General features: G+C 48.6%; 6 protein-coding genes across 6 annotated transcripts; 4 read left to right on the top strand and 2 right to left on the bottom strand.

The window, feature by feature from the left end:
• Positions 1 to 275: 275 nt before the first annotated feature.
• N7466_010534 (tethering complex subunit PEP5) lies at positions 276 to 3,705 on the top strand (the record flags this gene model as incomplete). Its single annotated transcript, XM_057169923.1, has 9 exons — positions 276 to 371; positions 425 to 493; positions 559 to 852; positions 928 to 1,560; positions 1,614 to 1,847; positions 1,907 to 2,242; positions 2,293 to 2,799; positions 2,852 to 3,250; positions 3,325 to 3,705. The coding sequence occupies 9 exons, from the start codon at positions 276 to 278 to the stop codon at positions 3,703 to 3,705; spliced, it is 2,949 nt and encodes a 982-aa protein (XP_057016532.1).
• Positions 3,706 to 5,381: 1,676 nt separating this feature from the next.
• Positions 5,382 to 8,624, bottom strand: N7466_010533 (Na+/H+ antiporter Nha1; the record flags this gene model as incomplete). Its single annotated transcript, XM_057169922.1, has 1 exon — positions 5,382 to 8,624. The coding sequence occupies one exon, from the start codon at positions 8,622 to 8,624 to the stop codon at positions 5,382 to 5,384; it is 3,243 nt and encodes a 1,080-aa protein (XP_057016531.1).
• Positions 8,625 to 10,195: 1,571 nt separating this feature from the next.
• Positions 10,196 to 12,650, bottom strand: mvp1 (sorting nexin Mvp1; the record flags this gene model as incomplete). The annotated part of the gene is made up of 5 exons (XM_057169921.1): positions 10,196 to 10,405; positions 10,486 to 11,079; positions 11,150 to 11,292; positions 11,347 to 12,093; positions 12,161 to 12,650. The coding sequence occupies 5 exons, from the start codon at positions 12,648 to 12,650 to the stop codon at positions 10,196 to 10,198; spliced, it is 2,184 nt and encodes a 727-aa protein (XP_057016530.1).
• Positions 12,651 to 13,977: 1,327 nt separating this feature from the next.
• On the top strand, positions 13,978 to 15,817 carry N7466_010531 (L-glutamate gamma-semialdehyde dehydrogenase; the record flags this gene model as incomplete). The annotated part of the gene is made up of 3 exons (XM_057169920.1): positions 13,978 to 14,097; positions 14,157 to 14,264; positions 14,333 to 15,817. 3 exons carry the CDS (start codon positions 13,978 to 13,980, stop codon positions 15,815 to 15,817), a joined length of 1,713 nt encoding a protein of 570 aa, XP_057016529.1.
• A 1,085-nt stretch (positions 15,818 to 16,902) lies between these two features.
• N7466_010530 (putative proline oxidase Put1) lies at positions 16,903 to 18,374 on the top strand (the record flags this gene model as incomplete). The annotated part of the gene is made up of 2 exons (XM_057169919.1): positions 16,903 to 17,489; positions 17,561 to 18,374. The coding sequence occupies 2 exons, from the start codon at positions 16,903 to 16,905 to the stop codon at positions 18,372 to 18,374; spliced, it is 1,401 nt and encodes a 466-aa protein (XP_057016528.1).
• A 1,051-nt stretch (positions 18,375 to 19,425) lies between these two features.
• On the top strand, positions 19,426 to 23,372 carry N7466_010529 (uncharacterized protein; the record flags this gene model as incomplete). Its single annotated transcript, XM_057169918.1, has 10 exons — positions 19,426 to 19,472; positions 19,708 to 19,871; positions 19,933 to 20,091; positions 20,151 to 20,597; positions 20,649 to 20,692; positions 20,743 to 21,016; positions 21,074 to 21,249; positions 21,299 to 21,485; positions 21,540 to 21,963; positions 22,430 to 23,372. 10 exons carry the CDS (start codon positions 19,426 to 19,428, stop codon positions 23,370 to 23,372), a joined length of 2,865 nt encoding a protein of 954 aa, XP_057016527.1.
• Between the last annotated feature and the right edge of the window lie 34 nt (positions 23,373 to 23,406).

Here is a 23,406-nt window from a genome sequence, read left to right as displayed (position 1 = left end):
ATGATTTAAGCTCCATCTGTGGAATTGAAGCCCACTAACGATTCATGAATCCAATGTTCATAGCTAGCTGAAAACATCAATGATGTCTATTACATATCCCACCCTTTACTACTTGTATGCCGGCGCAAAATTTCGTCACATGATTTCCTCAGCTGGTAGTTGTAAAGTAAGATCGATTGATATGGAAGTAGTAGGCACTGAATACTAGTAGGAGTAATCTATGTGATTTCCGGGTTCCTGGGGACCTGAACGCTGTATAGATCCGCAGGAACCAAATGGTCCGTGCGCCCGCAGCGGGGATAGCTCCAGGCCGCCTCCAACTTAGCTCCGTCACCAATCGCCGGCCAGCAGCCCAAATGGCACTGACATCAGTACGCTGAATCCTAAGCACTCCTATGTGACTAATATCTGACCATCTTTGCAGTGGAAAGCGTTCAACTTCGTCGACGTCTCCCCAGTGAGACTACCAGAAGAGAGCTCCGCGCTCTTCGGTGTACGTCCCTCCAACTCGTCTTCCTCACCGTTGTCGTTCCTGCTAACTGACACCAAAACTCATAGAGTGATCTATCCAGTCTCTGCACCGGCTCTGCAAACCTTTTCGTCGGTACAATCGATGGATTCGTCCACATCCTCTCCTCGTCCTTCCGCATCGTGCGCTCGTTCAAGGCGCATGATGCGGGCTCGATCACCCATATGAAGCAGATTAACGGAACCTCTCTACTTGTGACTGTGGCGGAAGATTTATTGAACGAGCCAGTCTTCAAGGTCTGGGCTCTGGATACCGAGCAAAAGGATGGCGCACCGCGGTGTCTATCGACAGTCTCCGTGCAAAATGCAAGACGCCAGTTTCCGGTGCGCAAGACCCCTATCAAATTCCAAATACCATGCTGTAATTGAGATTGAACACATTTCACTGACGCAAAGCAGATTTCTGCATTCGCAGCCGTCGATGATCTCTCGCAAGTGGCCGTTGGCTTCGCAAACGGCTCCGTCACCATTATCCGCGGTGATTTGATTCACGATCGGGGCGCGCGCCAACGGATCGTCTTCGAGTCGGAAGAGCCAATCACTGGCTTGGAAATTCAAGATGGACAGCTGACTGCGCTTTACATTGCGACTACAAGCCGCATCTTGACTTTGGTTATCGCGGGCCGAGGACAAGGCCAGCCGGCTCGCGTCTTGGAGGATACGGGCTGTGGGCTGGGATGTATGACGCTGGATCGAGAGAGCGGGGATATTTTGATTGCCCGTGAGGATGCTATTTACACTTACGGTTCCCGTGGCCGCGGCCCGAGCTATGCTTTTGAGAGCCCGAAGACATCGATTCGCTCGTACCGCGATTATGTCGCGCTGGTTTGTCCACCAAAGGCTGGATCTGGCAAATCGGATCCTATGCGCAAGTATGGGGTCAATCCTGCTGATTCAATCTTTGGTACAACGACTTTTACGTTGCTGGATACGGATCTTAAGTTTATCGCACATAATGAGACTTTGGTATCGCCGATGAAACAGATTTTCATGGAGTGGGGAGATATGTATCTCTTGACGACTGATGGCAAGGTATGGTGTTGCTTTTTGCTTTGGTCCTTACTTGCAATATCTGACCGGATTAGGTGTTTCGGTATCGCGAGAAGAGCCTCCAGCAGCGGCTGGAGATCCTTTACGAACGCAATCTTTACATTCTGGCTATCAATCTTGCACAACAGATCGGCATTGATCCATTGCAGCAAAATGCCATATATCGCAAGTACGGTGACTTTTTGTACCAGCGTGGGGACTATGATACTGCTATGCAACAATATCTTCGAGCAATTGACAATACTGAACCGTCACAAGTCATTCGCAAGGTTCGTCAATTTTGAATTTTTTTTGCGGAGTGTATCAAGTATTCTAATTTGGACTGTAGTATTTGGATACCCAGCGGATCCATAACCTGATCGAGTATCTGGAAGAGTTGCACGATCATGGCCGGGCAACAGTTGACCACACCACGCTTCTTTTGAACTGCTACGCCAAACTAAAAGATACCAGCAAATTAGATTCTTTCATCAAGGCTCCTGGTGAGCTGAAGTTCGATCTGGAGACTGCTATTGCCATGTGCCGCCAAGGAGGATACTACGAGCAGGCAGCATACCTTGCGACAAAGCATGGTGAAAACGATATGGTAGTTGATATTTTAATTGAGGACTCTAAGAAGTACGCTGAGGCGGTCGAGTACATATGGCGATTGGAGCCTGAAGTGGTACGTGGACATACTCACAGACTCTCATTGCAGACAGCTAATTATACCAGGCCTATCATAACCTCATGAAATATGCCCGCGTCCTGCTTTCCCATTGTCCTGAGCAAACAACGGAGCTGTTTAAGACTTACTATGCGGGCAAGTACCAACCCCGGACACAAGTGGAAATGCCCGCCGAGCCCCAAGCTCAACCAGCAACAACTCTTCAAAGTCTTGCTGGGATGTTGCCGTTGCGATATATGCCAGGCGCATCTGCACTTCAAGCTCCAGTCACTGTGCCGGAGCCTGTTGCCAAAGAAGAGCCAATTACTACTCCCTCACCTGAATACGAGATTCCGAAGCCACGGACAGCATTTTCAGCTTTCGTTGATCATCCCCGAGAATTTATCGATTTCCTCGAGACACTTGGGCAACAGCCCGAACTGAACAAAGAGGCCAAAGTCGATCTTTTCACGACCTTGTTTGAGATGTATTTGGATACTGCCAAGGGAAAGAAGGATGCAGCTGAGAAGCAAGAATGGGAGACCAAGGCCAAGAAGCTGATCGAAGGCAAAGATGTGAGTAACCCCAAGGATAAATTCTTGATTATGTTAAATCTAACTCTGGCAGATTCCAATCTCCACATCCAATGTTTTGCTTCTTTCCGATCTGTCCAATTTCCGCGAGGGATCTACACTTGTTCGTGAACAAGAAGGGTTACGTCTGGATATCTTCCGATCCTTCACTTCGGCCAAGGACACCCCGGGAGCTATTCAAGCCTTGCGACGATATGGTCCCGATGAGCCTCAGCTATATGTCGACGCTTTGACATATTTTGCCTCCAGCCCTCAGATCCTTGAGGAAGCAGGTGACGAGCTGGATGTTGTCCTTCAACGCATTGATGCAGATGGTCTGCTTTCCCCATTACAGGTGATCCAAGCACTCAGCAACAATGCCGTTGTTACGATGGGCCGAGTAAAGAAATACCTGAGTGATAACATTGAGCGAGAACGCAAGGACATCGCCACGGTAAGCAGCCATAGGCAACTCCTTTCTTATCGCCCTATTCTTTTTTTTGGCAAAGCTGACTCCCACTCTACCAGAATCGCCGCCTCATATCAAGCTACAAATCCGAGACAACCGCCAAACAACAAGAAATTGAATCTCTCGCCACCCAGCCAGTAGTCTTCCAATCTCGTCGCTGCCAATCCTGCGGTGGTACCCTCGATCTTCCCACCGTGCACTTCCTTTGCAAGCACTCCTTCCACGAACGCTGCCTCAACCGTGTCGAGGAAGACGCCCAATGCCCCGTCTGCGCCCCTAGCAACGCTACACTCCGGGCCATTCGTCAACGACAGGTTGATACTGCCGATCAGCATGACTTGTTCAAGACAGAACTGCAGCGCTCGAGGGATGGGTTTGGGGTTGTTAGTGAATTTTTCGGCAGGGGTGTTATGAGGTCTCAGAGTACGATGGATTCATGATCTCCCCTGGTTTCTTACCCAAAATCACCTCGGCTAGTTGTATATGAATTGTGTTTGATTTCGTTCTTGTTGGATACCTCAGCTTCAATCTCGTTTTTCATGATATTGATACCACTGTTCTGGAATGTTTACTTTCAATGTTCTAGCGGATGCCCTACACAGGTTTTAAAACCAACATTTAAACCTTAAGAGTCTCAATGTCACACTTTCCAAAGTTTCATAATTATGTATCAATTCAGCTTTAAGACATCACCTTGGAATCCTCCAGGGCTACACCTTTGTATACACGCTACAATACCCTTGGACATGTTAAGAAGTTCCAACGATAAAACGAGGTTGGACTCTTAAAAGACACTATTTTAATTCCAAGAATATGAAGAATGTATTTGAAGGGATATTTACATGGACATCTGGATGGATGTACTGTCATGAAAATGAGATTCACCTAGACCCTAGGGCCTGTAGCACAGTACACCTTGCCTGCGATGTGAAAACTGCATGTGCATCTGCACATGTGGGCGATCCCTAATTGTAGATGAAATCATTGCAGAATTGATACGCATACTACAGAGACATGAAATCACTCAAATTTTCAAACCTCTCATCAAAAGATTTAAGCAGAGTAACACAAGGTGACTTTCAGACTTCAGTACACATACTTAGGAATAATCAGAATTTAGTTGTTCCGAGATTCAGTTAATGTTAACCTTTTAGGAGGTGTTCACTACCTAAATATATTTTTATCTGAAGTTTTCGCGCATTGCCTAAGAAAATATCTATTAGTGTAACCTGACCTCTGCCTGAATCTTTTTCATCTTAACTTGTAAGTTTACTGCGTATATCCTACTAATGAGTAACTAACAAACTTCACTCTGAGTCAACAAGCACAAGACTTCTGCTCAACCAAGGCCTGACTTGTAGCTCTGGCTATACGACAGTGCCTCTGGAAATCCCAGTAAAAAAAAAAGAAAAAAAAAATAAGCCACTATGATTTCCTTATTCTTTCTTGCATCACTGCCAATAAACGAGTAGTATTACACACAGGCGTATCGCAAAGCTAGGGTTTCTCGACATTTGCTGCTTTTGAATAAATACGACTTTGACTCACATGAGCCGGTGCTCGTCCTTAGTAAGAAGATGGAGATCGGATCTGGTGAGCCTCTGAACATAATATATGCTGAGTAAATAACGCTCAAGAATGGTAGTGTATCGATTCTACATTGACATTAGATTCAAATGTTAGGAAAAACGTCGACGAGGACGGACTTTCGTTTTCAGATTTGGCGCCAAGAAAGACTGCAATGCATTCAAATGTTTATGACATATCTCTCTTCTAGCAATATCAACTATACTAACATTTTGAAGAAACGAACTCCTCCAACAAGGAATCATGTACTTGTCAACATTTGAACCAGACCCATGTCCACGTCCGCAAGCCAGCACAAATGACTTCAAATGTTTGGCCTTCGTATAATCATACCTCAAAGAGAATGGGTACTATGCACAGCGAAGACAATAAAGATACACGAATAATAGCAAGGCTGCAAGATGTATTATGTTCAAAACTTGATATTTAATGTACTGCATGGGAATTCAAACATCCGTAGTATCCACCACAGATCATGTACAAGGCAAGTAAGAAGGGAAAGCTCATGTATAAAAAGAATCAAGGGTCATTAGCGACCTTTTTCGCCACCCCAGGATATGCGTGGGCGGTGGCCTGGGGTCGGTCGAGATGCGGAGCCGGATCCAGATCCAGAGCTGGAGGATTGTTCAGCGCTGGGAGTGGATGGGTCGGATGGTCTAGGGTCATCGGCGAACTGGATCTTGCCTGTTGGGGGGATCAGGCGGGGCTCGCCATCGTCTTCGCTGTCGGATTCTTCTTCGACAACTTCGTCATCATCATCATCGTCTGATTCGGATTCGGTGTCGCCGCTGTGGCCGAGGGCAGCGAGACGACGACGGCGTTCGGCCGGGGTCTCGCCCGTGTCGTCTTCTCTTTGGCGGGGTGGGGCCGTGAGACCGGCGGCTTGACGCAGCGCAGAGGGAGGGATACGTTCTGTGCCGTCGTCATCAGAGTCACGACGGAGGCGAGCGCGAGGAGGTGCAGGGCTGAGGTTGCTGCGCCGTTCTTGGGCAGAGGTGCCACGGGTCCATTTGGCGACTGACGCGGCCACGTTTGGTGGATCTCGTTCCATGTCGGTGTCGTCTTCGCTGCTGAGGTGACTGTCGGTGATGGACTCTAGGTCTTCTTCCGTCTCGGGGATTGTGTTGGCAGCAACAGCCGCGGCAACCGTGGACAGGCGGCGTTCTGTCTTTTCTTCATTCATGGCCTCTTCCTGGGCCACCTCTTGAACGGGCGAAGGTGCGTCTGTTTGTTGAACTACATCTCGGCGGGCCTTGGCATCCAGGCCCTTGATTTGCTGGAAGAACTCGTGCTTGTTCATGCGACGACCCTTATGGCCGATACCGTTGAAGTCAGCATCCGCGCTTTGTGCCAGAGTGAATCGTAGACCATCATCAGTGGTCCAGTCATCAGTCTCGGTTCTGGGAGCGGGCTTCTGTTTCTTCTGGCCAGTCTGGGATGACTCTCCCTCTTCTTCCATACCGAGCCAAGTACCCATTCGGGTGAGACCACGACGGATTGGAGCCGGGTTTGCAGGGCCAGTTTGGTCATCAGGTCTAGGCGGCTTTGACTTGGCGGGTTTGTCTCCAGCTGGGATGGTGTACTTCTTGATCACCTCACCATCCTCATCCTCAACAATAATCGTGTTACCAAACTGATAGGCGTGAGCAGATTTGTGCTTGGGGCGCTTTACTGGGCCTTCGGCGGTAGGTTTGGAATCATCTTGCTTGTCCTTGCCCCGAGACTTGCCAAGGCCAGCCCAGGAGGTCCATTTGCTGCGAGCCTTTTCGCCCGGATGACCGATCGTATCTTCCACGGCGTGCTTAATCTCCTCGCCCTCGTCCTTCTCGTGAGGGTGACTACGGGATTTAGCAAATTCGCCAGACTTGTCGTGCTTGAGTCGTAGACGTTGTTCCTCAATATGCTGAGCCTGTTGTTCGGGTGTCAAATGACTGGTATCTTCCGTCTTCAGCACATTGCCTTCTTCGTCTTCGATGATCATGTGGTGACCCTCTTGGAACACTTCCAGCTCCGGCTCACGATCAGCGTTTGGTGGAGAAGCACCACCTTCCATATCATCTTGTTCTGCTTCTTTCTCCTCCTCGGAGGTACTTTCCTGTTCAGGACGTTTCTGAGGCATGATAGCAGATTGACTGATAGGTCCACCGACATCATCATGTTTACGGTGCTTCTTGCGTCGTCGGCGCATCTGCTTTCGTAGATCTTCGTTGGTTTGCGCATCGTTTTCATCCTCGCGCACTCGGCGAAGGAAGTTTCCTGGCATACCAATTGGCGGCAAGGTTCCAGGGGGGTACTCTGGCAGTTTCTCTTCCTCGGAGGCATCTAAGTCGTCAGCTTTTCGGAAAGACATCGAACCCTTGGCCAATGAGGATACACGCGGCAACCGATTCATCCATGATGGACCCTCTTCATTCGCTTGAGTGTAGGACAGCGTCACGGTCAGAGTGTTGATGCGCTTGCCGAGAGTGAAGACAGCAATCGATGATCCATGCACTAAAATTGAGGATATGACCATAAACGTTGTGATAGGCCAGATGAGCTTCACAATGTAGTAATTATCCGCCCCGGGTTGAGGCAGGTCACTCTGACTTGACGGTTGCGTGCTATCGTTTTCAAGCTCGGCTCGAGCCAGAATTGCTGCGAAAATGGCACCAACACCAATAGGGCCGAAGTGCCCAGCAAAGAGAGCCTCGCGCCAGGTTTTGATATCAGGAATGAATGGTTTCATCAATAACATGATAGGAATGCGGCGGAAGAAGATTACCAGAAGTGCAATGACCACCAGCCGCCACGGGACAATACCGATGTCAGGAATGTTGTAGTCCTCCCAAGGGATGATAGCGCCAAAGTAGACAAAGTATGCTAAATTGAGCAGCAGATCAATAACGTTGGAGACATGCGCCTCCTCCGTCTTCTCCGTGAACCAACCATCATTACTAAACCCGACACCGCAGGAAAATCCGATAAGAAGGTCGTCCATACCCAGAAGACTGCCCGAACCGGCGCAGAACACTGCCAGGACGAAGTAAAACACAAGGAAACTCTCCCGGTCGATCAAGCCCTTTCGTTCAGCAAACTTGATAGCGTGACGAGCGAGATAACCAATGAGGAATCCAAAGATAGCACCAAAGATGCACTCGTAGAGAATGGTGATGCAGAACCAATTGAGCGACACCTCGTTGACATCGGGTCGTAACTTCCAAATGTAGAATGAAAGATAGATGAACGGGAATGCCATGCCATCGTTACAACCTGACTCAGCAGACAAGATATCACGCAAATGTTTTGGGACTCGTTTGGCGAATTTTCCCTTACCGACGACGGATGATGCCAAGACGGGATCGGTGGCTGTGACGCAGGCGGCGCATACCAGACTCTCGAGCCAGGTTAGTGGGGGGATCATCCACCAGATAAACAAGCTCGTCACCAGCCATCCCCAGGTCATGACAGGGAGAAGCAGAAATACCACGGATCTCCAATGACGTTCCATGTACGCCTTGGGCAACTCGACTCCAACGGCGAAACATTGAACGACGAGGACAATGCGCGAGCATTCGAGAGTGATTTTATCGACATTTCCCCATGTGGAGGGGTCGAATAGATTGGCAGCATGTGGTCCGAAGATAATACCGCATAGTGTAGCGACAGTAGCTTCGCCGATATAAAGCTTCTCCTTGACGAAGAGGGAGCACAGCATGAACAGGCCGGTGAAACCACCCAGGATCATGTAAGCCAGATGCGGCTTATCGACATCTAAATGGTCCCACGCCATGATGAAGAACTGAGTGTCACAAACTCAGGAACAATTGTCGGTGTGGAAGCTTGTATTTTGGTTTTGAGGTTGGGGTTTGACCGTCTTTCAGGTCTTGGTTCTTTTGTCTCTGATTTTTGTTTTTCAGAGCTTCCCCACCCCAAAGTCACTAGTACTTAATTACCAGATAGATATCCGCCGCGACCGTCGCTGTATCACGTAGCTCCTCATGCCTTGGCGAAAGATTTATGGGAGTGGAGATTGGGCGGGTGGCAATAGATGCCCTGTAGGGCTGAAAGATGGTCGCAGGTCGTAGTCGTCTCGGGGAAATCTCCGGTTAAGTTCAGTTCTGCGGAGATATAACTTCAATTCATGCAAGTCCGAGGCGCAGTCCGAGCGTAACCGTGCGAGGGGAGCGGAGAGAGATAAAGAGGTAAGGTAAGGGCAGAATGGTGTGGCTGGGAGGATTAAGTAGATAAGGCCCGTTTTCCCATGCGCAGGGAAAGGAAAAGAAAGAGAAAGGGAAAAGAGAAAAGAGAAAAGAGAAAAAAGAAAAGGGAAATAGAAGAATACCAAGACCAACCAAGAACCAAGGAAGATGACCGGGGCGCGACGAGTCTTGGACTCTTGGCCGAGAGGAGGAAAGACGAGATTTAGAAGTTCAGTTTCCTTGGAGCGGGATTCGTCAGCCGAGAACTCTCATGGGTGCACGCCCCACGCTTGGCAAACAGGAACAATTGGGAGTTGGAGAATTAGATGGAGAATTGGAGATTGGAGGGAGATTTGAGATTTGAAGAGATTTCAGATCTTCAAATGCAGAATCAATAATCAAATTACCGGACGCAGTAAACAAATGTTATATAGAAAAACAATTAGGCGGGAAACCCTGTCGATCCATATGCGCCCGGTCTGTAATATACGGGACGCTTGCGGCCAAGATCAGAGTGAGTAGCCCTGCGACTTGCCAAGCCATGGCATTCCAGATTCCCGACTTGATTGGATTGATATCTCCATTTCAGGATCCACTAGCCCATTCCCATGTGGAGCTTCTGGAATCACGGACCCGTAAACGGACGTCATCGGGCTGGAGGCATCTAAAAGCCGCTGGAAAAGAAGTAAAGATGCAACTTAACTCTATACAACTACCGATGTAGATCCATATGCAATACCGGTCAATTCAACAGAATAAGAAAACAAATTTATGCTATACTTTCAACAGAAACAAGGGGAATTGGGGGGAATTTGGGAATTAGTATGCGGCACAGAAAACCCAAATACAAAAACAAGGGCAAAAAAGACGATAAGCCACCATCGACACGTACAGTGTCTCAGTTGAATTGCAAACCCTCCACAGGGTTATTCGCACAACATAAGGACCATTGAGTGATTGGGTCGAGACTCCGAACATTTGCGGGGGAAAAGATGGAGAAAATGGAGAAAACGGAGAATGCAAAACGGAAAAAAAAAGCAAATATTGAACCCCCGGGGATACGAGGAGAGAATCGACTTGGCGCATTCCGCGCCTAATCAACAAAGGACTCGGAATCAATCCAAGATTCGATTTATGTACCGATGCCTTCGAAAAGCTTACTTTACTCGCCCGTCGGCATTCCTTCCACTTCGTCACTGAGTCGTCGCCAATTGTCTGCCTGCAGCTCGGCATACTTGACCCGCTCCTGACTCCAGTCCTGGTGCAGGCGACTGATATGATACTGGCTTTGCTGGAAATGAAGAAGCTCATCTCGAAGACACTCCTTGATGAACACTCCGCGCGCATGCTGCTGCACGATGCTTTCCTTATCCTGCATCATCAAAAGTAAGTCACACTGAAATACCGGAACAATCGGCTGCATTGGAATAGGTGGGGGGTAAATCAACGAACCTTGAAAATAGAATCCTCCACCTTCTCGGTCTCACCGGGTTTCACGGTGCCTGACGGTCGTGCCCGAAGGTCTTGCAGTTTACGCTCATTGGTTTCAATTCGCCGCTCCAGCTGCGGGATGTTGTTGCGTGCATATCGGTCCCGTCGGTCAAACATGTCACGAACGCTCACCAAGCCGTCCCGTTGTCGTTTCAGATCTTCCAACACGCCTTCACTCCATGCACGTGCCTCGTCCTCCAGCAAGCTTTGACTGGTAGACAGGTGCCGCGCGGTCGCCGTGATACCCACGTTGAGCGACGGAACATCATTCGTATCGACCGAGTAGGTGTCCTTGGTCACCTCGGTCAAGGATTGCAAAGCCAAAGAGAATCGCAGATGATCAGCAGCCAATCCGTCATTACGCTTTGCAAGTCGTTCGAGCAGAGTACACAAATTAATATAAATTTCCGCCGATCGTTGAACTCCGCTGCGGACAGTGTCGAGCGTATCGGTGAGATCGGAAGGCAGTGAATCCTCGAGGTCGGGTGCAAGAACGCGGTCAGCAAATTCATCTTGGACCGAAATGGTGGCTTGCTTGCGCCAGACGGAAAGTTCCTGCGCCAAGAGATTAGCCATTTCCCCAACACGATTAGTCCCGAGAGAGGGGGAAGAGGGGGTAACTTACGGTAGGCACGGTTAAAAACATCACCACTAGCTGTTCCTGCCCAAGCACAGGATGGCGAACAAGGGAATTGGTAAATCTGATAAGTCCACGGCGTCGCTTCTCCAGGAAGGTGTTGGAATCCGCTGAAAGGTGAGTACCATTCACTTGAAATAAGGTGAGCAAGCAATATGGAGCGCTTCAATTAGCGTACGACGTACCTGAAACTCGCTTCGGCGGAAGAAGAGGCAATTGCCGGAAAGGGAATCGTTTCTGAAGACAATCCAAAAGCCAAACAAAGTCACTGTATCGACGAACGACCGTGCTACCTCTTCGTGCAGACTTGACCTCATAATTACGATGTTGGAACATAAACATACCCTCCTTTTCTGGCAAAAGGTTGATGGTGACTGACTCCTCAATCTGGGGGTTCGTGCTTCGAGATACACCGGTCGGCCGGCGCCGAGGCGTGATATCGCTAGGATCTTCTCCTGGTGGTCCAAATCCACCCAAAGCTGGGCGAGGGGCGGGATTAAAGGGTGCCTCCTCATCCGGTCGACCAATGTTGCCACCCCATCCAGATCCAGAGCTACTCGGGGGTACTGGCTCGGTGCGCCCATTGGTATGCTCCTTGATAACCTCGCCCTGGCTTATATTATCGACAGCTTTACTCGTCCATGCGTTGGTGGTGGTAGAGCGCATGCTTCCAAACCCATTATAAGCCTGCTGGGTGACGGTCACTGGGGCTGCCGCGTGATCGTGACCCCGGTGAAGGTCTGGGCTCCCCCATGGATCGGAATCCAATCCACCCAATGATTCTCGTCTAGCCTGACGGGCTCGTGCCGAATTGGGTTCTTGTAGAGGGATTGGTTGAAGGGGAGGAGTGCGCGGTCGTTCGGGTTCAGCGCTAGTCGAGGAGTCGGGGTTTCGAAGTCGGTCCAGGAAGCCACTTCTCGGCTGAGGGAGTTCTGTGGGCAATTTCCGTTAGTTACATTCCACAGCGATCATTATAGAGTATTCAATCCCATCACTCACTCTTGCGATGGTCATCGACCGTATCAAATGATAAATCTTCGCCTTCCTGCCCAAGGCCGACAAGCGCAAGCAACACATTGAATTCAGCACGACCAAGCCCGCCCGAACTCTCGTGATCCGCAGATACAACGAGATTCAGAATTCTGCCTTGATCCGTTGCACTCAACCCACTGCTGGACAGGATCTCGCGAACAGAGGTCAACCCGACAACGGAGCCAACCCTATCCCCACTATTCAGTATCAGGTCGTATGCGTCAACGTAGCTCTCAGGAACATCGGTCGCAGGTAGCAAGGTTCGAACAAGGTCTCGACGAGCTGTCCGCTTCACGGTGTTGCTCTGGTTCCATGGCGAGGAGCTATCATCTCCGTCGTCATCCGCGAAGAGCGACGGAGATCCGCGGGCTGAATCGTCCGCGAAAAGCGACGACTTGGACCTCTGGGCGGAGGCAGCCGCTGAAGGCTCCTCCGGGGATGTACCGAATAGGGACATAAGGGGTTTCCGCGGGGGTGGGACGTTTGCGCGGGGGTTCAGATGGGAGGAGTTCAAGTGCGGAGGTCGTTGCTAGAGCCTAGCGATAATGACGAATGACCGATACGGTTTAAGCGGAGCTAGCTCGGTTTTGGAGGGTGGCTGGGTTGTACAAATTGCTGCAGCGGGGGAGTTTTGTTTTTGTCTCGTCTGAAATCTCTTCAGCTCAGCATGAATTAGTTAAATCCAAACAATAGAAGAAAGGCCCGCCCTTCCTCGATTGACTGGAGGAGGTGTGTAATAGAGACTCAGAGAGGCGATGTTCCTTGGGAGAGATAACGGTTAGCCCCATCCGCGTGGAACCTCTCGAAGTACCGTAGGCGGTCATCAGCGCTTAAGTATCGTCAGAATTAATTGATCTCCTCCATTACCTCAAAATATAGTAATTTTGCCCCCTGGCTACTTGGGTGCCTGCACTTTTCCCCCGTCAAATATAAGACTTAGGGCATTTTCAAGGTTCAAGATTCCTTTTCTATGAGATATCAAGAACTTGTTCCTGAGCTTGTAATCTCAATCATCGACTTTCTTCTACTTATTCATCTCGTTTGCCTCTCACTACTATGCAATCACCGACTTCCTGAGCTCTCTCGGAGACAGATCACCTAGCTGAATTCTGCCTCCGCTGAGCATAAATTCCCCATTCTAACATCTCTTCTGCCTCAAGAGTCAAAGACCAACGACATCAAACATTCAAACATTCGTGCCTCCACATCCATCTTTTCGTCTTATGTATCATCGTCTAACCCTATGGCATATTGAATGCCAAAGGCCTCCCAATAGCAGCGAGAGCTCAAAGGGAAGGCAAATTCGGGTTCTGCGATCCTCAATACGCTATCTCGCGACAAGACTCGCAAGTAGCAACAAAAACCAAACAAAATTACTATCTGATGGCTCGTTTAACTATTTAATTCATGGGCACGATCTGGTCCTTAATACTAACTAGATGTCCTTGGCCATAGCTTGTTTTCTCTCAATGAATCCCAGATACTCCACCCAGGGCTTATGTATCAGACATCGGAGGGCCATCCCGACATACTACTTTATCAATGATCTGCAACCAGATACGATCTTGCTCTTCCCCGCAAAAGTGACGACGTGTTTCTGATAAGAGAGGGGTAGCTTCATGCAATGAGATATGCCAGGTCGGATTACCTCTCCGATATTCGGTACAGCTGTCATGTCGGTAATCATACTTAAAGCTCCATGGAGAGCAGTATTCATGTATAGCTGAATTGTTTGCTTTTCAAAATTGCGCTCGGAATTTTTTGAAAGATTCTTATATTGCAGAATGCGATCTTTCATGATTCCTCGTGTGGCCGGTCTAAAACGACTTCCAATCCGCCGTAATGCAGTACCTCGTCGTCACTTGACTATGCTCCACCCACCCAAATTTGTCAATGAGACACCGGTAAGCTGCAATTCAATTGAACCTGTTGTAAAACGACTGTACTTACCATTGATTGATAGCTTGACTATAAGAAGAACTCCCCCGAAAGAGTCGAGCTCACCAAAGCCATCCAAAAATTGAAGCGAGAATTCCCCGTTACAATCCCCATCCAAATCAATGGAGCAGAGGTACGACCATTGACCCTTTTCTCAAAGCGAATCTTTGCCAGGGGCTGACTTTATTATGCATACAATAGATCAAAACGAAACAGTCAAGATCCCAAAGCAACCCCTCCAAGCACAGCGAGATCGTTGCGAACTATGCCTACGCGAGCGAGGACCAGGTCAACGCCGCCATAGATGCCGCTCTCAAAGCTAAGCCCGCATGGGAGGCCATGCCCTTCGAAGACCGCGCAGCAATCTTCCTACGCGCCTCCGAACTCGTGACCGGGAAATACCGCGCCGAGATAGTGGCTGCGACAATGCTTGGACAGGGCAAGAATATCTGGCAAGCGGAGATAGATGCGGCAGCCGAGACAGCTGATTTCTTCCGTCACTACATTCACGAGGCATGGGCATTGTTCTCTCAACAGCCAAAGATCCAGACAGATGGTGTCTGGAACAAGCTAGAGTATCGTCCCTTGGAAGGCTTTACTTATGCCATTGCTCCCTTCAACTTTACTGCGCTGGGAGCTACCCTGATCGGACCAGCTGCCCTGCTTGGAAACGTGGTTATCTGGAAGCCATCTGACTCAGCTCTGCACGCTAGCTGGCTGCTCCACAAGATTCTTTTGGAAGCAGGCTTGCCAAAGGATGTCATTCAGTTCCTTCCTGGTGATGCAGAAGAAGTCACAAACGTCATTTTGAAGAGACCCGAGTTCAGTGCGTTGACTTTTATCGGATCAACAGCTACATTCAAGGGAATCCAGAAGAAGATCGGCGACGGCATCGGGGAAGGCATATATAACTCTTACCCTCGTGTTGTCGGTGAGACCGGCGGCAAGAACTGGGGCATCGTTCACCCCTCAGCGGACGTGAGAAGCGCTGCGCTGAACACCATCCGAGCTGCTTTTGAGTACCAAGGACAGAAGTGCTCTGCCAACTCCCGTGTCTATATTGCCGAGTCTGTCTGGCCGGAGTTCAAGAAGGTCCTGGCTGAGCAGACGGAGGCTTTGAAGATTGGTAATGTGGAAGATTACAGCAACTTCATCAACCCAGTTATCCACGAAAGATCCTTCGACAAGCTTCAAAAGGTCATTGAGGACGCAAAGGCTGATCCTGAGCTTGAGTTGATTGTGGGCGGCAAGGCCTCCAAGAAGGATGGCTACTACGTACATCCAACTGTGTACCAGACATCCAATCCGCATCACGATATGATGTCTCAAGAGTTGTTTGGACCAATCCTGTGCGCTTATGTGTATCCCGATGCGGAGTGGGAGCAGACGTTGAAGCTGGTTGATACTACATCACGATATGCTCTGACTGGAAGCATCTTTGCCAAGGACCCTTATGCAAGCCGTCAGGGACAAAAGGCATTGAAGCACGCTGCTGGTATGCTATATCTTAACACCAAGTGCACTGGAGCGACGGTGGCTCAGCAGCCATTTGGTGGTAGCCGTGACTCGGGAACAAATGATAAGACCGGTACTATGGCACACTTGCAGAGGTTTGTGAGCACCCAGACAATAAAGGAGGAGTTTGTGCCTTTGGAGAAGGTTGAATATCCTTCCAATGAAGTTTAATATAGTGATGGAAAATTTATAAATAGGTCCTTCTGTGGTAAGAGAAATCTTCACATAGTTTGAATAATTCTATAGATACATTTGTTGAACCTTAGAACTTCCCTGACCATTTCCACGCCCTTTTCTTTTTCTATGAGATATCAAGGCTAATGTTTCGACCATTTTTAGCACCGGAGCTCTCTCTGGCCTTAACGCCTCTTAGATAACCCGCCTCTTTGCGCGCGGTTTGAAATGCATCAGATTCGGCAGTGACACTTTTGCTCCTAGACTCTAGTTCCCTAACCCGGGTAGATGAGATTCTCTGGCTTTCTAAAGCCTGCACCCTTCTCAAGTACTACTAGTAAATATGATCGCAATTCTCTTCCTAATCGAAAGCCTGAGTTTACATACGCTATATCAACCCTAACCAAGCAGGTGCGAAGTCCACCCAGGTAAGCTCTCTATGAATACTAACGAGGCAAGCGTATGTTGCAACACCTTTGCTCATAAATTATTCATGGATTACATTTCAAGCTTCGGCGGAAATGTTTATTGCGACGCGCGTATTCGGGGCTCACTTTGTTTGTTACAGGCGTAGATGACGGTGAGCCAGTGGCCAAACTGAGGTAGTGAATTGTGATGTGGCCCATTCCCGCGACTGGTCCACTGTAGATCAAGGGCAAACATCTGTATACTCTATGGCAAGTCTAACGCCTCACCAGGCACAAACCGGCCAGATTGGAATCAAGTGGCAAGAACATCTACTCCAACTCAATTTCTATTGATAACGGATACCCCTCCTTGATCCATTGATAAGTTTGTTCCAAATGGTGTAACCCGACGACCCCTCCCGCCATCGGAATGCATCCCCGACTATAGTCGGCTGACCGCTAGACAGCTCATCAGTGGATGTTAGCCAACATTTGGGCATATCTCGGAGTCGATGAAAGTCAAAGGTGCAGTATTGAAGCTGGGTATATAGATTACTAGACCTGCCATCACAGTTTCCTAAAACACTCCAAGTTGAACGAAATTTCCTGATTATCTCTGGGAGTTTCCTGGATTCATAGAACGCTACATACTAGTAGTTCACCAGCCCAACAAAGATGATCTCTCAATCTACCTCAATATTTCCACGTACCCTGATACCCCGCATTACATGCGTCCAGCGGACAGTCACTCGGCGACATCGATCAGCCAAAAACAGCTTTCATGATATTGCTCTTGCACCACCCATTCAGCCTCCCATCGAGCTGCCATCGTTGGCGAGACTACCAACTAAGCTGTTACTGCGCTCTCTAATCCTGACCTCTCTTATGACATCCAATATATTTCTGAAACCTGCATTATCTCTTTTGAATGTTCTAAGCACCTCCAACTCCGCCATTTTAAATGCCGATCGAAACCCCGTCCTCAACAAGCTTCTCCGTTTAACAGTCTATAATCACTTCTGCGCAGGGACAAACCGACAAGAAGTGTCAAAGACCGTGGCACAGATCAAAAGCATTGGATACCAGGGTGTGATTTTGGGTTATTCAAGGGAGATTGTTCTCGCTCCAAATGAGAAATTGGCCTCCAATGACTCTGGAAATACGGTCTACAGCGACAAGTGTTACGAGACGGTTGAAGAATGGAAGAATGGTACACTTGAGACTCTCCATATGGTCGGGCCTGGCGACTTTCTTGCTGTCAAGTAAGTTCATTTGACAAGAACATTCCGACTGTTTCACCCGCAACGAGATTTCTAACCCGATTATATCTCAGACTCACAGGAGCCGGCCCGATCTCCCTCGACGCCATGGCAGCAAAAAGGCCCATGCCAGACGTGATGGTCAAAGCCATGGACGAGATATGCACCGCGACAAAACAGCAGGGCTCCCGTCTCTGGCTAGACGCCGAGCAGCAAGTTCTGCAGAATGGACTGGATAACTGGGCGATCGATATCATGCGCAGACACAACAAGTCGGAGTCCCCCTTGGTCTACAACACCATTCAGGCATACCTCAAAGCATCCAAGGCCAACCTCGACCATCACATCACGCTCGCCGCACAAGAAGGCTGGACTCTAGGAATAAAATTAGTCCGAGGAGCCTACATTGAGCATGAAACCCGCTCCCTTATCCACGATACCAAAGAAGAGACAGACGATACGTACGACTTGATCGCGAACACGATGCTATGCCGAAAAATGCCCAAGGAAGTCAAGGACTTGAAGTTTCCTAATGCCGCCCTTTTTCTTGCAACGCATAACGCCACCAGTGCCGCAAAGGCAATTGCTACCCACCAGAATCTACTTCTTGCGCACAAGCGCACGGTTTTGTTGGAGTGCGGCCAGATCCAAGGAATGGCTGATGAGTTGAGCTGTGAGTTGGTGCAGAATTACGAGCGCGCTTTGAAGGAGTCTTCTGCTGCGAGTATGTCTGTGCCGAAGGTTTTTAAGTGTATGGCCTGGGGCTCGGTGGCGGAGTGTATGCAGTATCTGCATCGTCGGGCGATTGAGAATAAGGGGGCTGTTGAGCGGACACAGCATATGGTTGATGCATTACGGAAGGAATTGTGGCGGAGAATGTTTGGCTAGAATTTCCCAGAAACCTCGGTAAAACTCTTTGAAATAATATGAACTTGAAAAGGAATGATAAATTGTAATCCATACATAATAGCTTGTATGTCAAATTAGATGGCTTATGAAAGCTGAGGCTGGTGACAGGAATTGAAAAGTTAAGGTAAGAGTAGGGTTAAGAGGCAAAATTCAGTTGCCCTGGTATAAGACTGGCACCTGTGGTCGAGCGGTATATCCCTCCCACTATTCCCCCAATGTTGGCCGCGGGACCTTGGGGGTGGGTAGTCAGTCACATGGGAAACATCCCCCAGAGCAGATCTCCCCCCGGTGGCTATATGCCGCCAGAGGGGGGGGTCCCTCTGGGGTTGATGTTTGCCATTTTTTTATAATAGACCATGCTAGATTTGAATATCTGCTTCTTTTTTGAAGCTCGATTTCACTATGTGGTGTGGAAAAATGAGAGTAATGCGGAGGGTTGATTTCTGGACCGATGCATATGATGCTATTCGGAACATTCCTCGCAGGTATATAGGGAAACCCACCCAGCGTGGGTTCGAACCCGGCTCTTTCCAAGCCATAAAAAAGGCACAGCAGTCCCCTTCCTGCCTCGTTTTCTTTTATTTACGAATTTCAATTCAAAATCTTGCATATATGCTAAATTGGCAATTTTACAGCACCTCTGCTAGCAAGGTTCTAATATAACAGCTTCCAAGCTGAACTTCAGGAAAGTTGTACACTACCTTCAAGTGAAAATTGTCAAATTTTGAGTGTATGTTCGATAATCAACGGGTCGTCAAAGTGATCATGATTTCTCTACTAAATTCCTAGTTCCCTTGATGCCCCGCTACAAAATCGAATTTAAGTTGACCAATCAACATACAATCCTGTCTCCAGTTTGCTCCACCCTTATCACCCGGCACAGATAAGCTGGACAAACAGATATCGGGTGACAATCCCGACAGTGAGCCTTCACTACCCCGCTATACTAAATAAACTTGAGATCGGAGACAATCCCCGGGAGTCATTTTCGTCTTTTTATTGAAAATCACATTCGGTTCTGCAATCCGGTATGCCTGCCTCAGCTAGTCGAGCCAAGTCAAAGAAGTGTCAGAAAGCGTGAGTCCGTGTTGTGTTCAACAGACAAGGCTCGTGCTTTGCTAACAAGAAGGTTCTAGATGTGTGCGATGCCGGGGTATGAAAGTGAAGTGTTCGGGCTCAGAACCATGTACACGATGTGCCCGCAAAAAGCTACGCTGCCATTTCCCTGAAGAGGATGTGCGTATTTCGGTATCTGAGAGGTTGGTCTTCTATTCATGCCAACCCTATCCGGCCGCTAACTACTTTCATCTAGATACTTGAGGCAGTTGGAAGAGCAAATAGCAAGTACTGGAAGTTCTATACGTCGATCTGAAGCCGCAGCTAGCCCTTCGGGTGGGGCTAGAAATGGGGTTGACCTGTCGACTCCGAATCAGACTTTGTTATTAGAGGATCATCCATGGGCCAATATCAGCTATGGTAGGTTTTAACGGAAAGTGCTGATGTATAGCTTCGCTGATCCAATATCTGAATGATGAAGGTATCAACCCGAGCCTCTCCTCGACGGAGGCTTTGCCTCAACAAAGGAATGTCGAAAGTGACCCCGACATGGAACAAGATGACAATCGTTCACGGTTTTCTCGTAATCCTCTTGTGGATAAAAATCCACAATTCGCTCAAACCCCAGATGGCCGGTTCTGTAAGTGATCATAAGTATTCAAGCCCTCAAATTTGACAACGCTAATAGATACTTTTCAGGGTATATGGGCCCCACTTCTTCATGGTCGTTCTGCCGCCGTGTCCTAGCCCTTATTGGGAGGCGAGTTCCAGAATCAAATTGTCCTCCTGATCCATGGCATCTAGATGGGATGGCATTCAAGCTTCAATGGCGCCCTGCAGCTGATGATGAGGTTCCCGATGTATCAAACCTACCTCCATTGGATTACGCGCTGTTCCTTTTCAATACCGTCAAATTCTATTTTGGATTCCTTTCGTTTATAATCGATGAAAAATCTTATCTTCGAGATTTGCACGAATTTTATAAGAATCCAACTGCGAAGGCTGTGGAGTCAAGGTACTGGTATGCGCAATATCTTCTTGTTCTTGCGTTTGGGAAAGCTTTTCTCACACCCAAGAGTGCGTCTGGGCCACCCCCTGGACATCAATATGCCGCAAGGGCCATGGCACTTCTTCCAGATTTATCTGGTATGCATAGAGATGCTTTGACATGCATCCAAGCTATGAGCCTGGGTGCAGTATATCTTCAGTCCATCGACATGCGGCGGGCGGCATTTCAACACGTGAGCAGGAGCCCTTTATCAATTGAGGAAATAATATCTAACAACTACAGATCGGTCATGCGCTACGTGGATGTATTATCGAAGGAATACATAGACATGTTCCGGAAGAGTTTGGTGGGCCTGAGCTTTCTAGAAGATGCAGAACCATCTTTTGGGTGGTGTATATGCTCGACCGGGAGTTCGCAGCACTGATAGGAGCACCGAGCTCCATTCGAGACGAGGATATCACCGTTCTCCTCCCTGCAGAGGTCGAAAGCTCATTGGAGGATATCAATCTAACGTTGCACGTGCGACTTTCGAGATTGATAGCCCAAATTTTGACAAGTGGGTTTGCACCTGTTCCATGGCCTCTATCCTCTTTACAACTAACACCACAAATAGCTGTATACAATCCCGGCGATGAGCTGAATGGATCCCTTATTCGAAATACACAATCGATCCTCCACAGCATGGCAGAGCTTTCACACGACCTAACTGCATTCTTGAATACATATTTTCATGGTCTCATCAGCCGAGCATCAAAGATGGCCATTCGGCTCATGTTGGCTCATCACCACGTAAGTCTTGCATGGTTCATTCTCTATACGCGAATGCTAAATCGAAAAGTGCATTGTCCTTACAACAAGGCCATTGGTTATGTGTGCTTTGCATATGCACATCGAACGCACCGATATGCAGACTTCCCAGACAATTTCTCTCGCCCCACCAGTATCTTCGCTTCTCCAATGCTGTGCAAATTCCGCCCAAACTATCCTCCAGACCCTTCAAATCCTAGCTGACGATGACCTGATGGGTTGGTTCTTGAGATTCCCCACTGCCAGATATGTCCGACTAACTCCATGTACAGATGCGTTTCTACCATTTCAAATCGAAGATGCTTCTTCATCTGCCTTCGTTCTCTACCTGATCCGTGCCATTGCCCCCTCACTTATCCCAAACAGCACATGGTGCGATAACCTGGAATGCGTGATGGATAAACTCATTGCAAAGGGCAATCTAGCGGCACCATTACGACGACGAGAACTTCGCCAGTTGGAGCAAGTCCTAGCACCCTTGACTCCCAAACCTCAAAATAGCCCACTGCCGCCCGTCCACTTCAATCCTGGCACGGAAGAGCAAGAAGAGACGTATACGATGGATCAGGTAGATGTTGGCGATGAGTTTGAGTGGGACTTGCTAGGCATCAATCCGTCTGTGAGCCTTCCGCCAGCAGAGCTTCTGGATCTTGCGGATCAACTGGATATGGAGAGCATCATGCGATCGGTTGGAGCGTGTGTGGACTGAGATTGGGAACTTGAACATATGAATGATTGGGTTATATACGAAGAAATGTGCCACGAAGTCAATGAGAAATTGAATTACATGAAACTAGTTATGAAAGATTCTATTCGCCTGTATGGTTTACCATTTTCGCGTACTTCAACCTTGGAATTGGTGTTGCGATTGTGTTCATAGAAATGTCGGATGGCCGACCCGACATTTTCACATTGACACTAACCGGCCCAGTGCCGGTATTGTGGGGCACACGGCCCGGTGCTTTAAAGAGCCGTGTCGGGATCTGAGATTTGTAGAACCATCCTACTTGAGAAAGCATTACATACGTTCTTTACGTATTTCAATCTAAAAATGAACTATTCAGGAAGAGCGGCTCGCCATTTGCTTAGACAGTAAGCATCGAATCAATTCCATTGATATACTGTATCCTTCAAGTTCTAGCCAGTACTGATACCAGTTCAGATCATTCGGCCGCACTCATGGCCATGTTACTTCAAAACCCTGGATCCCATCCATTCGCATGAACTCATCTGCGACTGCGGCAGCAAAGAAAGAATACAAAATCATCCAAGACGTCGGCAACTTCGACGAAGTCGAATCCAACCGTCCAGGCTTCGACCACGAAGCCCCCATCCAGGTCACAAAATCACCGTATCCAAAATGGAAATACGGCGACGGGGTCCCAGACAACGGCGCAAGCCTTGTCCAAAAGCACCATGAAATCGACCCCTACTCACCAACCAGACCAATGATCAACAACTACCGTCTGCTGGTGTCCGGGATCGCGCCCCGACCCGTCGGCTTCATCAGCACCGTGAACAGCAAAGGGCAAAAGAATCTTTCGCCCTTCAGCTACTTCCAGGTTATTGACCATGACCCGCCGATGTTTATCGTGGGGTTCTCGTCCCGGCCTGGACGCGCTAAGGATACGTATACGAACCTGAAAGAGACGGGGGAGTGTGTGATTAATACGGTCTCGGAGAATATGATCGAGGCGGTGAATGCCAGCTCCATTGATGCGCCTTATGGGGTTTCGGAGTGGGATGTCACGGGCTTGCATGAGGCGGCTTCTACGACTGTTAAGCCTGCTCGGGTTGCGGAGTCGGTGTTTTGTGTTGAGGGGAAGGTGGTTGATATTAAGGAGTTTGCTGATCATCAGAAACCGGGGATGAGTATTGCTGCTACGGTTTTGATTAAAGCTACCAGGTTTTGGGTTAAGGAGGGAACGGCCGATGTGGATTATAGCCATATTGATTTGGATAAGTTGCGGCCTGTTGCGCAGCTTGGTGGGGTTTCTTATGGTCGGGTTTCTTCTACCTTTGAGAGGCCGCGTAGCAAGTGGGATGGTGAGGTTCCCAAGAGCGAGTTGTTGACGCAGTTGGATGCGAATAAACCTGATGTCTAGTAGAGCTATGATGTTATCTATCAATGTAAAATAA

Source organism: Penicillium verhagenii (assembly GCF_028828195.1).
Source record: "Penicillium verhagenii strain IBT 33310 chromosome Unknown utg000011l_segment0_segment0, whole genome shotgun sequence".
In the NCBI taxonomy this organism is placed as follows: Eukaryota; Fungi; Ascomycota; class Eurotiomycetes; order Eurotiales; family Aspergillaceae; genus Penicillium; species Penicillium verhagenii.
The sequence above is the reverse complement of the archived record's forward strand: the minus strand, read 5'-3'. Positions and strand labels throughout refer to the sequence as shown.